The sequence below is a fragment of the Haliaeetus leucocephalus genome, unplaced genomic scaffold (assembly GCF_000737465.1).
Source record: "Haliaeetus leucocephalus isolate CR32 unplaced genomic scaffold, Haliaeetus_leucocephalus-4.0 Scaffold251, whole genome shotgun sequence".
Taxonomy (NCBI): Eukaryota; Metazoa; Chordata; class Aves; order Accipitriformes; family Accipitridae; genus Haliaeetus; species Haliaeetus leucocephalus.
In genome coordinates, this window is record NW_010972687.1 from 2,498,314 (window position 1) to 2,517,029 (window position 18,716).

The window sequence follows — 18,716 nt, forward strand, 5'->3', positions numbered from 1 at the left end:
GCAGCCCTGAGGAGAAGGACTTGGGGGTGTTGGTTGTTGAGAAGCTCAACGTGATCCAGCAATGTGCGCTTGCAGCCCAGAAAGCCAACCGTATCCTGTGCTGCATCAAAAGAAGCATGGCCAGCACGTTGAGAGAGGAGATTCTGCCCCTCTGCTCTGCTCTTCTGAGACCCCACTGGAATACTGCATTCAGCTCTGGGACCCCCAGCATAAGAAGGACATGGACCTGTTGGAGCAAGTCCAGAGGAGGGTCATGAAGATGATCAGAGGGCTGGAGCACCTCTCCTATGAGGACAGGCTGAGACAGTTGGGGTTATTCAGCCTGCAGAAGAGAAGGCACCAAGTAGACCTTATAGCAACTTTCCAATACCTAAAGGAGGCCTACAAGAAAGCTGGAGAGGGACTTCTTACAAGGGTCTGTAGTGATAGGACAAGGAGTAATGGCTTTAAACTGAAAGAGGGCAGGTTTATATTAGGTGTAAGGAAGAAGTTATTCACTGTGAGGGTGGTGAGGCACAGGGACAGGCTGCCCACAGAGGTTGTGGATGCTCCATCCCTGGAAGTGTTCAAGGCCCGGTTGGATGGGGAAGGTCAGAAGGAATGGTGAAGCATACCTTGAAGTAAAGATGTCATTGGAGGTAAATCATTTTTGAGGCCTCAGTATCTCAACTGTCTCATTGAAGTTCCAGGGGGAAGGCAAGGCAGATGTGCAGCTTCCCACTGAGCTGAGGTTTCAGCGTTATGAGTATCAGATATGCAGGATTAATGCAGGTAGTTTTTTTTTAAGTTTGCCATAACTTTAATATCAGGGACTACATATTACCTTGGTCTGAAAAGTTTTGAACAGAGTGCTAAGAATGTACAAGGTGCCTACCTTTCACTACAAGCAAATAAATTCTCAGTAGTAAGCTGAGTAAGTTCCCGGTACCTTTTATGTCTTAATGACAAACAGGCTATGTACACAGGATAACCTAAATGAGAAGGCAGTTTAAATATAACCTTCCCCATGTGGTAAATTGGAAGAATTATTTGGCTGTGCATCACTGTTGGCCCTAATTTAAAGGTCAGGTTCTCCAGGCTCTGAAACACTTAATTGCTCATTTACTTTAAAAGTTGAAAATGTGTTGAACAGCATTAAGGGGTAAGAATATGAGATCGATCATAAACACCCAAATCTAGTCCCTACTAAGCCCTAAGTGAATATCCTAGTTGTTAATAACTCCCCTCCACATAAAGCCAGAGTATTTTTGACTGTATAATCAAGGATGCCTTCTCATTTCATTGTCTTGCATAAAAGCACAAACTGGAAGTAAAACAACTGTAAAGTGCAACTATTTATAGGATCATTCAGTAGTTTTTAATCCTCAGAGATTTTTTTTAATTAAATGCTGAATTTAAAATGAGAAAAATGAAACACTAGGTTAAAACTATGTCACTTTTTAGACAAATATTTCCTTACAGAATGGGAAATTACTTGCAATATTTGAATGCAGTCCCCAAGCTGAGTTTATTATAGCATATTAACTACTCCATCAGTTCTACTCCTGCAAGCATGAGACCCTTAAGGAATTCAATTCAATGCCATAAAAATTTACTTCTTGTCTTGTGTTCACAAGGAAACATAAAACATTCTTTGTGCTTTAAATGACCATCCTCATATATGAATCATTAAAGATTGCCTTCGGATTGATCTGTCTCTGCATCCACTATGGCATAGATTTTAGGCTTCATAACTGAAGTATATTACTTAAATTGCTTTTTTTCTAATAGGGAAAGTATAGGGATTTTTCACTTTGAGCAAAAGGGATCATAATGTAGGTATGATGTGGGTCTTTTGATCATGGGTACTATCACATCTGAATTATTTTGTAAGATTGTTTTCAGATTGCATCTTTTGACATCATTACTTTTCTCTTGTAACAACGTACTTTGGAAATCAAAAGCTGGATAGAAGGTCATTTCTTTGTTGAAATACAATCATATTTCTTTTGGTGACGGGACAACCATTTAATAAACATAGTCAGGGAAAAAAGGTGTAGAAGAACAACCACCAGTGAAGAGCTGCAAGTAAAGCTGATTTCTCATAAAAGCACCCAGAAATCACCCCTGTTCGAATAGAACAAAGGAATAATTACATTTATTTTCTTTCTTTTCTCATAACAATTCTATGCAAAATGTGTGGATTTTAAAAGTACAAGAAATTCAGTCAGTCCCACCGAGTTGCACAACTGTGTCTTATTTGTAATTCCAACAGAAGAAAATACCAGCAGAGCCTGTGGTCATGTTTCTTACATATGGTGTGATTGTCTCAAGTGCAAATCATAATTAAAACATAAAATCCCCTAAGCTTCCCATAAAGGAGGGCAAGGAATAGTTTTCACATCACACTGGTATTTTATGGTTATATTTTCTTCATCCTGAATAAAAAGAATAATTTTTAAAAAAAAGAATTCACAAATTAAAAGTTAGAAATAGATTATGTGCAGTTCATTGGAGTGTTTCATTTAGAGAATTTCAAAGCATTTTTATGTTTAAAAAAATCTATATTGAATCTGCATTTTGAAATTGGGTTAGAGCATAATATTTGTAAATCTCTAGTACATCGTACAACACCAGTACTAAAAATCTCTGGAGAAAAAAAGATGAAATAATTTAGGGAACTGGCTATGGGCCAGTTCTTTCAAATACTCTCCAATGTTCACTACAAAATCATAGACCATGAGTTTGAAAGTCTGTAATGTTATTAAGTGGAATGTCTATTATCTCCTCACATATTAGGCATGACTTCAAAAAAGAATTTCTTTCTGAGGAGGAAGGGTGCCAACCGCTGTAATCTTTCTCTTCTGCATTGGCCAAAGCAATGAAAAGAGTTCTGCTTTGCTGTTTAATCTTCCAGCATATCTTGGACAGAAATAGAATGTCACTTTATTTACTTTGTCAATTCAGTGTTTTTAAGTGCCCTTTCCTGATGGATACAAGACATCTTTCTCCCTTTTTCCCATGGTAAGGCCATACAGGTCAGTTCTGATAATCTGATGCATCAAAACTAATGTTGGCATCTTCTTAAAAAAAAAAAAATTACTCTTAGCAACAACTATGAGCAGATTTGTTTTCTGAAACTAAATGTATATAGTTCTACTTTAGATGCCAGATTTTGGACAGTAGGTATCTAAATTCCATCAGCAATCCAGCTCCTCTGGAGGAAAAAAAAGTTGGATACCTGGACTAGTAGGAAAACAAGCTTATCTCATTTAGGGAATGAAAGAACAGATTTGAACTATGTGAGGAATTGCCATTTTGTTAAATTGTCATTTTGTAAGACATTTCGTTTAGGCAGGAGCGAGTTACCTGCTGTATTGCTTCCATGGCAAATTAAGTGGAAGTCAGGGAATCATGCTATCAAAATGCCCCAAACAGGACTTTATTGGTATGTTGCAAAATATTTTCTAAACTGAAGCCTAGCAGAAAGATGATAAAAATACTATCTTCATCTGGCACTATTCAGTTTTCATAGGGTGGGAGTATGCTGCCTTTGAAGGAAGTCATAATCACAAAGTTTCAGTCTGGTAAAGTGGGCAGTTTTATGCCTATGGAGGTTCATTCATATGAGGTTCATGATTCATGACAGAGGCTGCTGAATATACTGTTCCCAAGTTAGTGGCCGAGAATCTCCTGTGTTCTAGGTTACAACTCTAATCACAAGACTCAAGGAGCCATCTCTTTTCGCCAAAATCTAAAATTAGGAATCTGTGATTTCAAAAAATGTGTGCTAAAGTTGTATGTGTAACAAATGCATTTGTCTTTGCATAGTGGATAAATCATCATTCCACCTGCAAGTCCCAGTTATTTTGCTCACAATAGTCTGTGAAGTTACTTGTTTTACATGCATTGGATTTGGGGTATGCATCATAGATTTAGCCTTTAATTGCCTGGCACAGTCTGTATTTGTCCCAGCTGGGTTACACAATTGGGAACTTTGATCTGATACCTTCTAACATTTATAGATTCCTAAAGAGTAAATCTCTATGTCTTGATAGGACTGATTTCAGTTCACACAAAGCTTAACTCAGCTATGATTACTTTATGAAGGGAGGGAGCTTGCTATTACTGTTTCTATTTCTGATTACAATCACTTCAAGTTTTTCATCTCACAAAGACATTGAACAGGCTTGCTGTAGAATTGCAGACCAATGAGATGTTAAAAAAAAAGTACTTAGACTAGAAAACTGCATAAATCAAATGATGACAACAGGAAGTTTCTGAACAGTGGTGCTTCAACAGATGTATACTCCTGTAGTTAGGGAACCACTTCTTGATACTTAAAAAAAAAAAAAACCAAAAAAAAACCCTCCATATCTTTCACATGGAGTGTGCTTTACATGCTGTTTGAACTTATGATATGATATGGTTTCTGATAACTTTAATTCAGGAAAGGAAAGTGGTGGCTGCTTACAAAGCCTCGGGACTTAACTCTGCTTTCACTCAATGCTTACAAAAGCAAATTTCTTATGCTTTCTCTGTGTGTTAGCCTGAGAGAGACCCAATTTCTGAAATGAAATTTCAGGTTTGGATACTGCAGGTTTTTTAAGGAAAATTAAACTATGATGAGAAAACAGGATGGTTTTCATCCTAGGATCTTTGGAAATATTTTCTGAAGTTCTGTAATTTCAGATTCGTCCAATTCCATGTATTTTTTCATAAACGTCATATACTTTTCGTACTTTTTCATGCACTTCACTTTCATGTACCATTTCCAAAGGAAATTAGAGCTTTATTTAAATCTTAGATTCTCCAGCTGATGTTTTTAGGAAACTTGTTCTTAGTGATTAACCCCTTTTTTCATTCTTAGTTTGAAGGATGGAAAATTGCATAGTTCTGAACCACTTATATTTACGGTGATGGCACCATTTTGTTAAGAACAGCCTTCTTGATTAAATCAAATTTCCAGCTGATGTTTTTTTAAAGACCCTAAAAAAACGGGCTTCAGAATTTCTATCATATATGACCTACTAATCTGTAACTCAAAGTATGTTGGTGCTCTTCAGGGTGTCAGCCTTTCCAAGTTGATTCTCTTTACCATAGAGTGAATCTACATTTTTACCTGTGCTCTGACACTTTGTTTCATGTTCCCACCTGCTTGCACCATCCTTGCTTCTATACAGGAGGTCAGGTTATTTTTCTTATAATCCTCTGCTGTCAGCTCTCATGGCTGCCCACCAAGAGGGCTGGAGGTTTTAACTCTTCGTATGTTGCCTTTTTGTGAGGGAAGCAGGTCACAATGCAGGGAAGGAGTGCTTACACAGTGAGTGAGCAGTAAGTGCAGTGTTGTCACCTCTCCAGTATCCCAGGAAAAAGCACATCTGGGGCCATACTGCTCCTTGATGAAAAGAGGAAGTGCAGAGGTAGACTCTCCATTCAAGAGGAATCTGTATTAAAGTAGAAGACAACAGGAGGAGCCAGGCATAGAAAGAACAGAGATCCACAGTGTGGTCTAAAACCCCATGTAAACTCATTTTAATCCAAACACATTGACATATGCCTTACAAGCTTCTTTGTGAAGTGGAAGTCCTACACAACAGGGATATTTACAGTCAAAGTCAAATGAGTAGAGAACATATGCACTCCATATGTCAGGCCTTCTATATTCTCCTATGCACCTCTATACTTCTTTCCCATTCCCATTCATTGTCTCTTCTAAAGACATGTTTGCTGTAGGTATAAAGACTAGATAGTTACATCGTATTTGAAATTCAATTGCATAATGAATATCCTGCAGTCTCATTTGGGCTTCCTCACTGCAGAGAAGTATGGGCAACTTTTAACAATAGTGTGAAATACACAGGGGTTTGGTCATTGTTCTCCCAAAGCAGCTGCCATAAGCTAACAATGACTTAGATACTATGCTGCTTCTGATAATTCTTTGCAGTTGCTGCAGGGCTAAATCTCGTTTATCTTCTGTCATAAAATATGAGTCATGAAGATTCTCTGATTTTCATTGCCGAAATGATCAACAATGACTTATCCTGTAAAACATTCTGACTCAGCTAATTTAAAACACTGTTACAATTTTTAAGTAAGAAAACTGCTATAGTGTAGAAGCTTTCATACATCAAAAGATACATGTTCTAAATTAGACCCCACTGTTTTGTAAGACATTAAGAACAGCAATGTTTCATCCAGAACAGTCCTGAGGAATAGGCTTTTTGATATCAAGGGGTAAGGTTCACGTACTAATATTCCATGTAATATTACTATTTATTTCTGCTGTTGGGCCACTTTTTGCAAGTGCTAACATTAACACAGAGGAGGAATATTAAAATGGTTACTATTTAAACTCCTGGAAGATCAGTATGAACAAAAGTAAAATGGTTTCTTCAGGTGGACTTAGAACCAGAGAAATTTGTTTGTTTGTTTTATTGCCTGGTCCTGTGTAGCATCAATAAGGTGAGTTGAAACTGTTGGGATATTCTAGCTAAAATCAAAAAAACTGACAACACAAATGCTCCCAGTTACATAAAATGAACCATGAGTTAAATTCTGCTAACTCACTGATAGGAAGAGGCCTTCATTTCACCTAGAAGTGTGGGTCTCCCTCAAATCCAGACTGCCAATGCACTTCTTGTTTTTGTTAGGAAATCCCACAGAGTTGATGGTTTGAATGACCTTCTGTCATGCAGTATGTGGGAACTGAAATAAAAACTTTGGAGGTGAGGGACCCCAACATGATCAATGTGTTTTTCTAGAACAGTGTTTTCCAATTTGTCTGTGATGGTTTCAGCAATTCATGTCCTTCAAACCTGTCCAAAACAACCTGCAGTGATTTGTTGTCTAGCTCATTTGTTTGACCCTTGGCTGAAGTTGCAATGTTCCCTCAAGTCTGTTTTTCTACTTTATTGTTTCTTTTTGAATTTCAGACTTATCAATGAGTCTTTGAGGGACCAGTTGCTGGTTACCATACAGAAGACTTTCACATACACCCGAACGCAGGCACAGCACCTCTTCATTATCCTCATGGAGTGCATGAAGAAGAAGGAGCTGGTATGTTCACTTTTTCATTAGAGGCAAAGAGAGAGCTCAATGCGTTGTTTTGATCAAGTCTTTCAGGTCCCTGTTGAATGATTTCACAAATATGATCACTGTGATCCAGACTCTAAAAGGATATTGTATCATGGTGACTTTTGTTTGCTTTAATCTGTATTTTCTCATTTAAAGTGATTAATCCAACAGATCTGTTCCCTTTGTAAATTCCTCTACATTTCCTTTGACAGGACAAAATCCAGCTAGTAGAGTATGGATATTACTACTTTTCAGTCATCCTCAGGCATATCATGATTAAAATTCCACCTCATTCAACTACAGAAAACCTCAGAAGGAAGTGCAATTGTTTATCTGTCACTTGGATCATATTTTAAAGATGCTGTAGAGTTGCACAAGGATCACTAGGACTATTATTTTATTGTGAAGATGTGTGACAGGAAAAGAAAACAGCTTGTCCCCAAGGCTTCTATTCTGCAGTGGCAATGCTGTCCCTTTAACAGATACTTATACTTGATTGAAGAGCACAAGATCGTTCAACAGTTTCTTGGAGCTCCATGAGGCTGCTTTTGCAGAAGCATTTTTGAAGCAAAATCACATTGTAAAAAACTGGATTCAATTCCAGGGATTTTTATTTCTTAAAAACTGACGGAATAGACATGCTTCCATTTTGTAACTTAATCTTTCTTCTAAGCTTTGTTTTTGGTTCATCTCGCAGCTTCCTGGAATTCCAGGCTGATAGCAGTCTGCAACACTTTCTGTAGGGTAATACTCAAGAGGAAAGATTGACTCAGTTGTTTTACAGAATTTTCATTTTCTGAAACTGTTTGAGATTTTTGTGACTTCGTCCTCTGCAGTGCCTTTTCATTTTAGTTGAAAATATGGCATACAGTAATTAGTACCACTGGAGGGGAATGGGGAAAAATGGTTAGGAAGTGTTTAAAAAAAGGCTGTCCTTCTGGACAGAGCTGTGCAAAACGGAAGATATTTCTTTGTATGGTTTAACTTGCCAAAAGTGCAGTGTTCTCTTCAGTAACCAGCAGTTCATGCATCCATCAAAAAGTTGTCAGCCTTCCTTATGGATAACTATTCATTTACATGTACCACAATCACCTGGCATGTACCTTGGACAATGGCAGAGAAGAGAGGATCCCAAAAACAACTTTTCAGGGAAGACATGGCAGCAGATCCACTATGCCGTTGCAATGTAGGTTGTTGATGGAACTGGACATACAGCAGTCCCTGCTGCCTTTTTCCTCCCACAATCAGAATTCAAACTGTTTAGCAGACTTTAAACACCCTTAGCTATTCAGAAGCGATCGGTGCAGCCCATAAGGTATAGACTAGTCATGCCTTCCCTAGGTGAACTACATCAAGATAGAGAGTTCTTTTTTCTTTCTTTTATTTTTTTTTCCTCCAAAATCTCCTTTCCATTAAAGACTCTCAGAGAAATATATCGTGCTACAGAAATACTTTTCATATTCATTTATGATTGTCATGATGTACCATGACCTCCACAGCACTTGAGTTTGCTTTACATGTGTAGTACATATGTGTCTCAGTCTACCTTAATGTTGAATTTGCTGTAACATTTCTTATCAATGATTAGCAGAGAGAACCTCCTTAGGGAAACAGCATTAATTCTTTTATGCCCATTTCTGTTAATGTAATAATAAAGTAATAGTAATAGTAAGAATATGTACATATAGGACCTACTTGTGAAGCAGTGTTCTGCATGCAAACATAAAAAACATACTTAATGATAGAAGATGGAAGAAAGGAATGAGGAACAGAGGGGAAAGAGAGGGACACCAAAAGGGAGGGAGCAAGGGGGAGGCAGGAGGACAGAAAGGTAGGAAGGAACAAAGAATAGAAAGTAGAGGCAGATGTTGAATTATCAAGACTGGAAAAATGCAAGACTGGAAGAAACTCTGCTACTGCAAAGTTAACTGTGAAGTTTTTGTCTGCAGTATTCACATCAAGATTTTTATTCCAAGCAAGACTGTGCATTTGTTACAAGTTTCTTTGCAAACATGTAACCTCTGTCACCACTGACATTCTTTACCTGCACATCTTGTGAAGAGCTATTAGCCAGGAGATAGTTTGCCAAAATTAGGTGTTCTGAATTTGGATTTGTACCACTAACCCAACCATATATAAAGAGAATACATTAAAACAAGTGTTTCTCTTTGGTACCTCAGTTGTACTGAGAGTGTTAATTTTAACAGTGGTAAACTAGAAAGATTTTATGTATGAGGTGTGGTTGCTAGGCTAATGGTGTCCTTTAAGACTCATAACCCTGTACATGAATGTAAAAGAAAGGTGATACTCATAATGATGAAGATAGCATTACCAGAGGAGATGAATGACCTTGGAGGTGTGAAGCATTCCCAGGAGTGAGTAGTGACTTCACTGGTTCTACAAAGCCAGATGTTCCATATTTCTATATCTGTCCCTCTTGTCCTTCCTCAGGCTTGACCTTCTGATCTAGTTGTGCATAAGACAAAACAGCTGATGAACTGACTTCATCATTAGTCTGATCTCTCCTCTCCCTAAAGAAACAAATAGAAGGAAAATGCAAAAGATTGTCTCAGAGAAATCAGCAGCAGCCAAATTTATCATGCCTGTTTTCCCTAAGTTCATGCCTAGTGTGCCAGACTGTCTGACTTAGTGGCTGCTGAATTCATAGGGAACAAAGTAGACAGAGGCTTGTCATATTACAGTGTGCTGCTAAACAATTAAGTGCAAACAGACAGGAAGATGCTCTTCTAGTAAAGTACATAAATGCAGATGAATCACAGATGTGGAGAGAGAAAATAAAATGCAAGTTAATCTCTTGAAAGGAATAAAAAGCTATCTTCTAAATAATTTTTCCTACTCTACCTACTTAGAATGTGTAAAAAGACTGGCATTTCTTTTATAAATTTGACATAAGTGTGGTGGCCAGGGAAAAAGCATAATCATAACAAAGATTATTCCCCTCACAGAACACCAGATTTTTCAAGTTCTGACATTTTGGACTTCACTCTTAAAGAATGGTCTGTGAATTGTATGCCCAGGGACCATCATTATTATGGTGTGCAATGTTCCATTTATTCGATAAAGTGTAAGTTCATTTGTTGAATAAAATCTGAGTACACAAGCTGGATGATAAGGTGAGACCATAGCAGAGGAAAGATCTAAGTCTGTTAGGTTTGCAAGACAGAGCAAATTCCACTTCTCAATTTAATGAGTGGTTTTTATTAAATCATAAGCTTAGCTGTGTTGATACTGCAAGTATCAGACTTTATATTCAGAAATGTATTTGGACTAAGGTGCTTAATGAGGTCTATATATAAAAATCTATTTAAAATTAAGTAGAGTATGTAGGTCTGTATCTATAACTGTAGATTACAAGGGTAGGAGAGTGTTTTGTATATAATTCATGGTGAGTCTCTACTGTCACATTTACCTAGAATTCTTTAAAAAAGTTTATGCTAAGAAGTTCCTAAAATAGGACCATGAATGCCCACCAAAGCTAAGTGGGCAGGAGGCAGTATTGTAAAGTCCAATCCACACTTTTTTTCAAAAAGCACCATGAACATTTTTTCTACGTGTTCTCATCTCCTGCATGCAGCTCATGAGAAGCTAAAACAGCCCATTTGATTATATCTTGCCTGCCAGTAAAAAAAAAAAAAAAGAAATTGAGAGGGAATTTAAGAAAAGAAAGAATTTTTTGCTTAGGACATTTGCATTCCATATCAATTAGTCCAAAGCTACAATAAGATGGAATTCCATAAATGAAAAAAAAAAAGAAAGAAAGAAAAAAAAAGATAAGTAGAATGAGGCAGTCTTCAAGGATGTTTTTTGATCTTTCATTCTATTGTGGTTACCTTGCTGATCTCAGAATACAAAGAGCAGGTGAGGACACTGCCTGAGGACTCATTCTGGCGGGGATATTTCCCACTGGAACCCCAGCTTGGCCCCAGAGTCAAGTGGCAGCAAGGAAGGGAATCCCTCAGATAGCAGGCTAGGAGAGTTCACTTCAGATAGTTGCTGAAAACACGTTGTGTTGGGTTACAGTTCAGAAATCCGTTTCCAGCTGTGCGAAGGAGTATTTATTTCTGTCTCAGTAAATAAATTAACCTTATTATTTTCCCTTAAAGACAGTAAATTTGGTGTTTGAGTTTTCTGACAAATACAGGCTGCTCCATTCTTTTAGGAGTAGTTAATCATTTCACAGCTTAGACTGGCATGTTGCAGGAGCGCTTTGTTCACAAATCACAATGTGAATTTCTCAGAAGCCAGAATGCCTTTTCCAACAAGCTGTGTGGATCCATCTGTGGAGCTTCATTGGGCAAGCACTGGGAAAGGCCACTTTGGCAAGCCAGAAAGTTCCGTGTCCCTGAAAACAACCACACCTTGTTGCAGTGAGATACATTTGACATAAAACTAATGCTTGCAAAATTGTGCTTTGAAAGTGAATAGGCCTAATCTCATATCCATTTAATAGAAAAGGCATTTGCCATGAATCAGGATAGGTCCCGTCTGAGTACCTTAGTAATCAAAAAATGGCACATTAACACCCACAATAAAGACTCTGTACTGCCTGCTGGTTAAGTTTGTTTTCTTATTACTACCATAACCATTTTCTGCTAGATTTGTTTCCTTGGATATTTGAAAGTTCAGTTACTACAATAAGCAAACTGATAGTGCCATTGCCTACTGCTGCATTACAAGAAGGGTTTGCAGAATGAAGAGTATATGGATGGTGGGCACAGGTTTGTGTGCATCCATGAATTCCTGGAACTCATTTCCACATGGAGACAACAGATACAATTTAATCAGTTTCTTGCTAAAAGAGAAACAATAAAATCCCATCTCTATCTCATGTCATTGAGTAATGGATATTTTTTTACTTGCCTCTCCTTTTCTTTGTTATTCCTGTATGGTCGCTGTGACAAACATAATGGCTGCTTGGGTATAGTGTTCTACATTGCGTGTTTTTCTTTCAAACAGACGGATCCCAATTGTCTAGAAAAGCACAGTGCATGAGCAGGCTGTGTTGCAAGGTTAACGTTCATACATCAATATTATCTTACTAATGCAGAGCTTTGACTCAGCTTATTGGTTACTTACCCAAAGTACTGGGAAGCTGTTGAGTGATTTAGCAGTTTCTTTTCTATTTGGACTATGAATAAGACTTATTCCTCCTCGGTGGTTTCAATTTTGTCTGACTGAAAAGGCTGGAGAAACCTGTCCATGTTTCTGGAAGAGTTTATACTGGTAAGAGCTTGTCTGGATCATATACTGGCTGCAGAAAACATAGTGCTTTTCGGCTGGATATGCAGGATCAGTGAATTTGTATGCTAATTAAACACCATCTGCAACAGTTTATTAGCATATGCATAGATATGTTCTGAATTAAATATTAGCTAAATCAGATGGACTTTTAAGAACATACCAGTATATTGTCACTTCATTTGTTTGGCCCTTCCCAAAGATTATAAAGTTCATTCAGATCCATTTTTTAAAAGAAATTTGGCTTCAAAAACAAATAAATTATTTCAGCTAAGATTCTTTAATGCTGATGGAATCTTTTTTATAGAGGAGGCAGAAGAGGGCTTGGTGACTTCTCAAGCAGTAAAAATCAACTGTAGTTCCTGCAGAAGTATAGTTGCTGTGAACAGCCTGTAATTTGGCAGTAGAGATCTGGTGCAGGAAAGCATCATGTAACTACTGGCCTGCTGGCTGCTGAAACAAATCATCTCTCCCTTGGAAACACTCTGTTAGATTTCCAGCATAAAGTGTACAGATGCTAATTAGTCCTCTGCATCCAAATGAAGGTGACAGTCCTCTTCAGCAGTGACTGTACCAACTCTTCTAATTTTTTCATGAAGGTTAAATCTCCTACCCAGTCAATGCAAATCAATAGGATTAGTCTAGTATGTAGGCCCTACCTTTGTAAGTAAGCATTAAGATGATGATTAAAGGGTAGTTTTAAATTCTGCAAACTTCATTTGATTTCTTTTGCTGAAGAGATAAAACCATGTTTGTTTTTTTCTGCTGCTAAGAAGTCAGATGAAGTTAGCTGGGCTTTGCCATTGACTCCATAAAGAATGAGATCTAATCCTAAAACTGGTGTTTTCATTTCAGTAATTCAGAGAGCAAGTTCCACAAGCAAAGCAGCTATATACATTAAGGAAAAAAAAAAAAAAAAAGAAGAAAAGAAAAGACAAAGGCAGTTGTTGTATTACACTGAAGCCCTGTAAAGCTTTTGATCCTACCAGCTGCTTTTCAACTGCTGTCAGGTGAGGTAGGGCTTCTGCTAACAGAAAGCACAAGAATGTCAGACCTACCATAGAAGCAAAAGTGTGCAATTTAGGCAGTTATTTGGTCCATCTTGAACCTCTGCTGTGCCATCTTCAGCAGAAATCTGTAAAGACCAATATTCCTTTTGTTGCTTACATTCAGTAAGTAGACATTTTCTGTTTTATTTAGTTCATACTGCCGCACAATTATCGCAGATGGAGTCACCTAGTAGATACTAATGCAACTTGCTACAAATCTCTTCTCTTCCTACATATTCTGTGATTAAAATTGCAGCTACAGATATTAAATTTAGAATGTTTCTTTTCCCTCTAAAAATATAAACTTGTGAAAATATCCATTACCCCATTTATACTATTAACAAGTAATTCTGGGAAATGCACACTGAATCATTATACAGCTCTACAATTGTCCCAGTAATGAAAGTGAAGGCAAAACAGTCCTGTGTGATACAGCAATTTCCACATTAGATAATATAGACCAATTTTTGCAATCCAGAGAATCAGAAGGGTTCAATGCCATTTATAAACTCCACAATACTGTTCAGAACCCTTTCTTAGTCCCCGGCTCCTTTGTGTCTTGGGTGTTGTAATTTCTTTTGCCTTTCTTAGAAAATATAATTACTCTTTCTGTGGCTCCAGATGGGGCATCGAGACCTATTAATTACTGCTATAATGTCTTAGTCATAGACAAGGAGCTCACTGTATGAGATGCAGGTTCTGTGTAGATACACCAGTAACTGCAAATTTACAGTCTTATAGGAATACCTTACACTAAGTGAGTTGCCTTTTCCAAGTATTACCTACTCAGTCTCACCGCAAACCAGCTAGGACACTAATGGTTTGTGGCTGGTTTTGCTGTTTGGTTTCTGTCTGTTATCATGATGTTGTTAACCTAAATACAGAATAGGCATATGCCTGCATTGTCTACAGCAAAGCAAGCTGGGATCCATGTACTGTCAGACTATTTGAAAATATGTTGCAAAGCCAAACTAGATACTGAAGTTTAAGATGGAGCAAGAGTCTCCGACTTCAATGCTGTTGCCACCCAACCAAGTCACCATACTTCCTTTTAAGGTCAGCATTTTCAGTTTGGATTAGAAGACATAAGTGTGCATGTAAGTCCTGCAGACAACATTGTTTAGGGCAATGACTTGCAAGGCATAATTTTTCAGTATATACAGCAGTGGGAATGACCAAACTGAATTGTTCTTCTCTTAAAGTAACAGAATATTAGGTCTATCCATCTCAGTGATGAGGTTTTTACATCATTCTTGGCTTTGCTATTAAACTTTGCCTTGAAAAAAATTCAGGTTTACATTGCTTAGTATCCATGAGCAAGAGATGGGTTACAAGTTAAATTATCTCACTAGAAGCCCAGAATGACATTAGCTTGCTTGGCTGTTTTTTACAGAAATTGTCCTACTCAGGACTGTTAGTTTAGAAGGAGAGCAGGGACATTGCAGATCCAACATTAGGTGCCAAAAGGAGCCTATTTATTCAAGAGTAAAACTGTCTAAGACTGTGATTTGCTGACAGTTCTTAGTTTCCCAGAATGAGCTAACAGGGCTTGTGTGGGGACACCCACTCACATAAAGACCAGAAATAACTGAGACTCTAAATATAAAACAAAGCTCAAACGTTATGCACACAGGTCTTACTCAGAAGGTCAGACACACACATAGAAGTTGACTCTAACCCCTCTAGTCCATGGTATGGGTGCCTGCTCATCTGTCAGTTAGAAGAAGAGAGCTTTCTGGAAGAACTACCCATTTGATGGGGTTACATGGCAGCTAAAATCTCCTTTAAAAACATTTTATTCAGGCTTCTCCTCAGTATGTGCTGGAACCCATACAAGATTCTTATATCATCAGTGGATCAATGTTTGTGGATAATAGCTGCTTTGGGACCAGTGGGGTTAATAAACTCCTGTATATTAGGTTTCAATTGGTCTTAACTCCTATTACTTGGGATTCAGATGTCAGAGCCTTCCACGTGATAACACTTCATTATTTCATTCACTGTATTACTCATGTCCCTCTCTACCTATTTAAGTCACCTTATGTTTTCAGAAGAAAATCTATACAGGTCTTGTCAATACTTCCAAGAACCCCCTCTACAGTAGAAGAGATGGAGGAAGTGAACTACATCACGTTTAGTCCACATTTCTTTCCTGAATCAGAGTGATGGAAGAGCTCGGATTACAGGAATGTTTGAATCCAAACCATCCAAAACCATTTCTCTCTTTGTGGCTGTTCTTAACCAGTTTCAAGTCTACATAGAAACACATTTATGTTTATCATCACAGTCTGTTGATGTGCACAGCTCAGTGATTTGAAGGACATCATCTGAATTCTATTCCCTTGCTTATATGCTTTGTGAGTTACAATTTATATTTACTCAAGTTTCTTCAACTTTAAAATCAGGACTGGTATTTCACTGCGTGAATAGAGTCATAAATGGCTTAACGGAGCAACAGCATGAAACCTGTTGTATGAGGGAAAAGGATTGTTTTCAATGTTATTACTGCCAAAACTTATTTTTGGTCGTTTATTCCATGGGAAAATATGCATATTCCATTCCAAAATGTTGACAGTGCTGTAAGGCTTAAAAAGTACGTGCACATTATAAAATATAAAGTTTTTTACATGGGACAGAGCTGTGAGATTTCCATAGCCTTTTCTCTTCAGTCATTAAGGGGTTGACACAGCTGCCTCAGTCTGGAACAAAAGCTACCAATTACAGCAGAAGCCAAACATTTACAGTAATTTCTGTCAAATTATTTTCTGTGAACCTAGATGGCTCCTCAGTTGCAGAATTCCTGCCTTCCTTATAAGCACTGATTTTTTTTTGTTTGTTCCCTGATTCTTACCAGACAATGAGTCTATGGCAAATTATTGAATCAAAGAAAAATGTGAAGTGTTGTGGTGCTGCCACATTACAAAAGGAGATATAAAATTTAAAAACTTTACAACCAACATTCAAACTTCTCCCTTCATATCTGCTCCCTCTTATTTCCTCATTTGGAATTCTCTTTCTTACTCCTCAGAATAGCAGACCACCTAATTTAGGTTTTCCCTAAACATAATTCTGTGTAATTTTTCTGTTTCTGAATTTCCTCTTATTTGGCTATCCCCTTTCTTCTGCAGTATTATCCATTGACTCACCTGCTCACTTTGATCTTTGTTATGCCTGTACATCAAGCAGCTTTTCCGCTGAGTTAAACGGGATTATTCATTGCAAGAAAAAAGGAAATGCTTTCCTTCTTATCAGAACCATTTTGAGGCTTTGCATAACTGACCTCCTTTAATGTTTTATTTTATCAAACTCTCATTTTTCTTTTCAGGGTAATTTTCCTCTGAAATATTCAGGTAGGCCTAGCTAAATTATAAATGTCAACATGTACTCTGGAAGGAATTGCCTATTTTCCTGGACCAACATGTGCTCTCAAATAGGAGAGCTTCAGGTTGTATTCGCAATTGCATCTGCTTTCTTGTAGAAAAGGGAGATGGTTTTTTTGACTTATGTAACTGAGATGCATACAAACAATTAGTGTGTCTGTCAGAGGTGAGATTTAAAGACATTAAAATATTTTCTGGAGATAGCAGGAAAAAAAATAATTTTGAACAAATTTTAAATCATCGTATATTTTCTCCTGACGTCATAGCAAAATGATGGTCAGAAACAAGTCCATATCTAAAAGCATGAATAATTTGCAGCATTCAGAATACAGCATGTAAAGGGAGCACTCCTGGCTGCTTTCTCTGCTCTCATCACTGGTACCTTGTTTTTTTCCTCTGTCTTCAGCTATCCATGGTCTAGTCAGCAGGCACTGTCAATCTGAGGTGCAGAGAATTATTTTTCTTCTTCATCTCTCGTCTCCTTCATGACAGAGGGTAAAACGCCTTTCTGTGCAGGTGTGCACTGCATTCTCCCTGCTGATTTGGTGGTGTTTCCTCTCTCTCCAAACAAATACAAGCTAAAAATCGGAATATATTTCAGCTCACTCTTCATAGACTGAAGTGGTTGATGTTACTGTAAAAAAAGAAATGTTCACATGTAATAGAATAATTTAGAAATATTAAGTACAGCTTGGTGTTGCATAGCTCTTCAAATTCAATCCTGGGCCCTCATACTGGCCTTAAACAGAAGAAGCTCTTCCATCTCTGTGGAGTTTTCAGAATAAGTCCTAGAAAAAAAGTTGTGTGGTGGGAGGGAAGGACTCACTTTTTGGTTAGAAAAAGCATTAAAAGAGGAACTGAATATGCTGGTAGTTGGGAAGAATTGTTATGTCCCCTGACTAATTTCAGTGTTTTAAAGTATTTCAGAACAGGTTTTTTACATTAATACCCATCCTATGACCTGGCAAATTTCCAGTTAATGATGACTGTGGCTGCTGGCCCTACCTATTGCTCTTGCTTCTCATTCTAGCGGTAGAAACAACTTCATCTGTGTAGGGTACAAGGCTGTTCACAGCTACAGTAGTAGCTCATACTGGTGAAGATTTATCATTTATATATCCAGCTATGCCTGAATATGGTAAACTGTGACACAGCTGTGCTGGCTTAGAGAGGACTTTATCAAGCAAAACAAACAAACTTTTATGTCAAGGAACTTCTTGCAGGTCTACGTGACTTCCTCATCAGGGGACTAGAACTGCTTCTGTCTGTCTTCTGCACAAGTCCTGCCCTCTCCACACACAATAGTTCTGCTTCACCCAGATTACTAAGGGGCAGAAATAGGAACAGTTATTGAGGAACTGGGCAAGGGAACATGTTGTAAGAATACCGAAATTTTATGATTAGAACCCATTACAACTCATAACAACCTGTCCTTGTCCTCCTAAGTATCTCAGTGCTCCTGCCACTTCAGGGGTTGTCTTACCTATGACTTCATTCGCTTTCTGTTTGACCACATCCTTTCTCCTCAGCATCTATTTGACATATCCTCTTCTTAGCTGGTCCTCTGATTTGGCAACTGCCATTAGGGAGACCGCATGTACGCACCTGCGTATGGACAGCTGTGATTTGTATTTCTAAGGTAACCCAGCATTTACATGCATAGAGAACTTGGGAAATCCTAAGTGGCCGTGTAACATCTGTGTCTCTCAGTGTATGAATAATTTCTGAAAGTCTGTTTGGTATTCACTGCTCTCACGTAAGAGAGTATAACCTGACTTTGCCTATAGAAGTGCAATGCAGTATCAGTGTGAAGGCAGGAAAACAACAGAATGCATCATATTTGGTTAAACAGACCCTGCTGAGCCAGAAACTATGTAGAGGAAAGAGAAAGGGAAACAAAAGTAATCTGTCAAACAAGAATGGAGCTGGCGCTAAACAGAAAGCAGAGCTGTTTTAAAATGAGTGCTTTTGG

At 37.9% G+C, this 18,716-nt stretch overlaps 1 protein-coding gene across 4 annotated transcripts in view; it reads left to right on the top strand.

The window, feature by feature from the left end:
- TRPM3 (transient receptor potential cation channel, subfamily M, member 3) overlaps nucleotides 1-18,716 on the top strand; it is a 276,569-nt gene that overhangs the window by 185,431 nt on the left and 72,422 nt on the right. For all 4 annotated transcript variants that reach the window (XM_010568605.1, XM_010568607.1, XM_010568608.1 and 1 more), the window contains exon 8: nucleotides 6,915-7,038. In XM_010568605.1, the coding sequence (XP_010566907.1) occupies nucleotides 6,915-7,038 (124 nt within the window). The remainder of the gene's footprint in view (nucleotides 1-6,914; nucleotides 7,039-18,716) is intronic.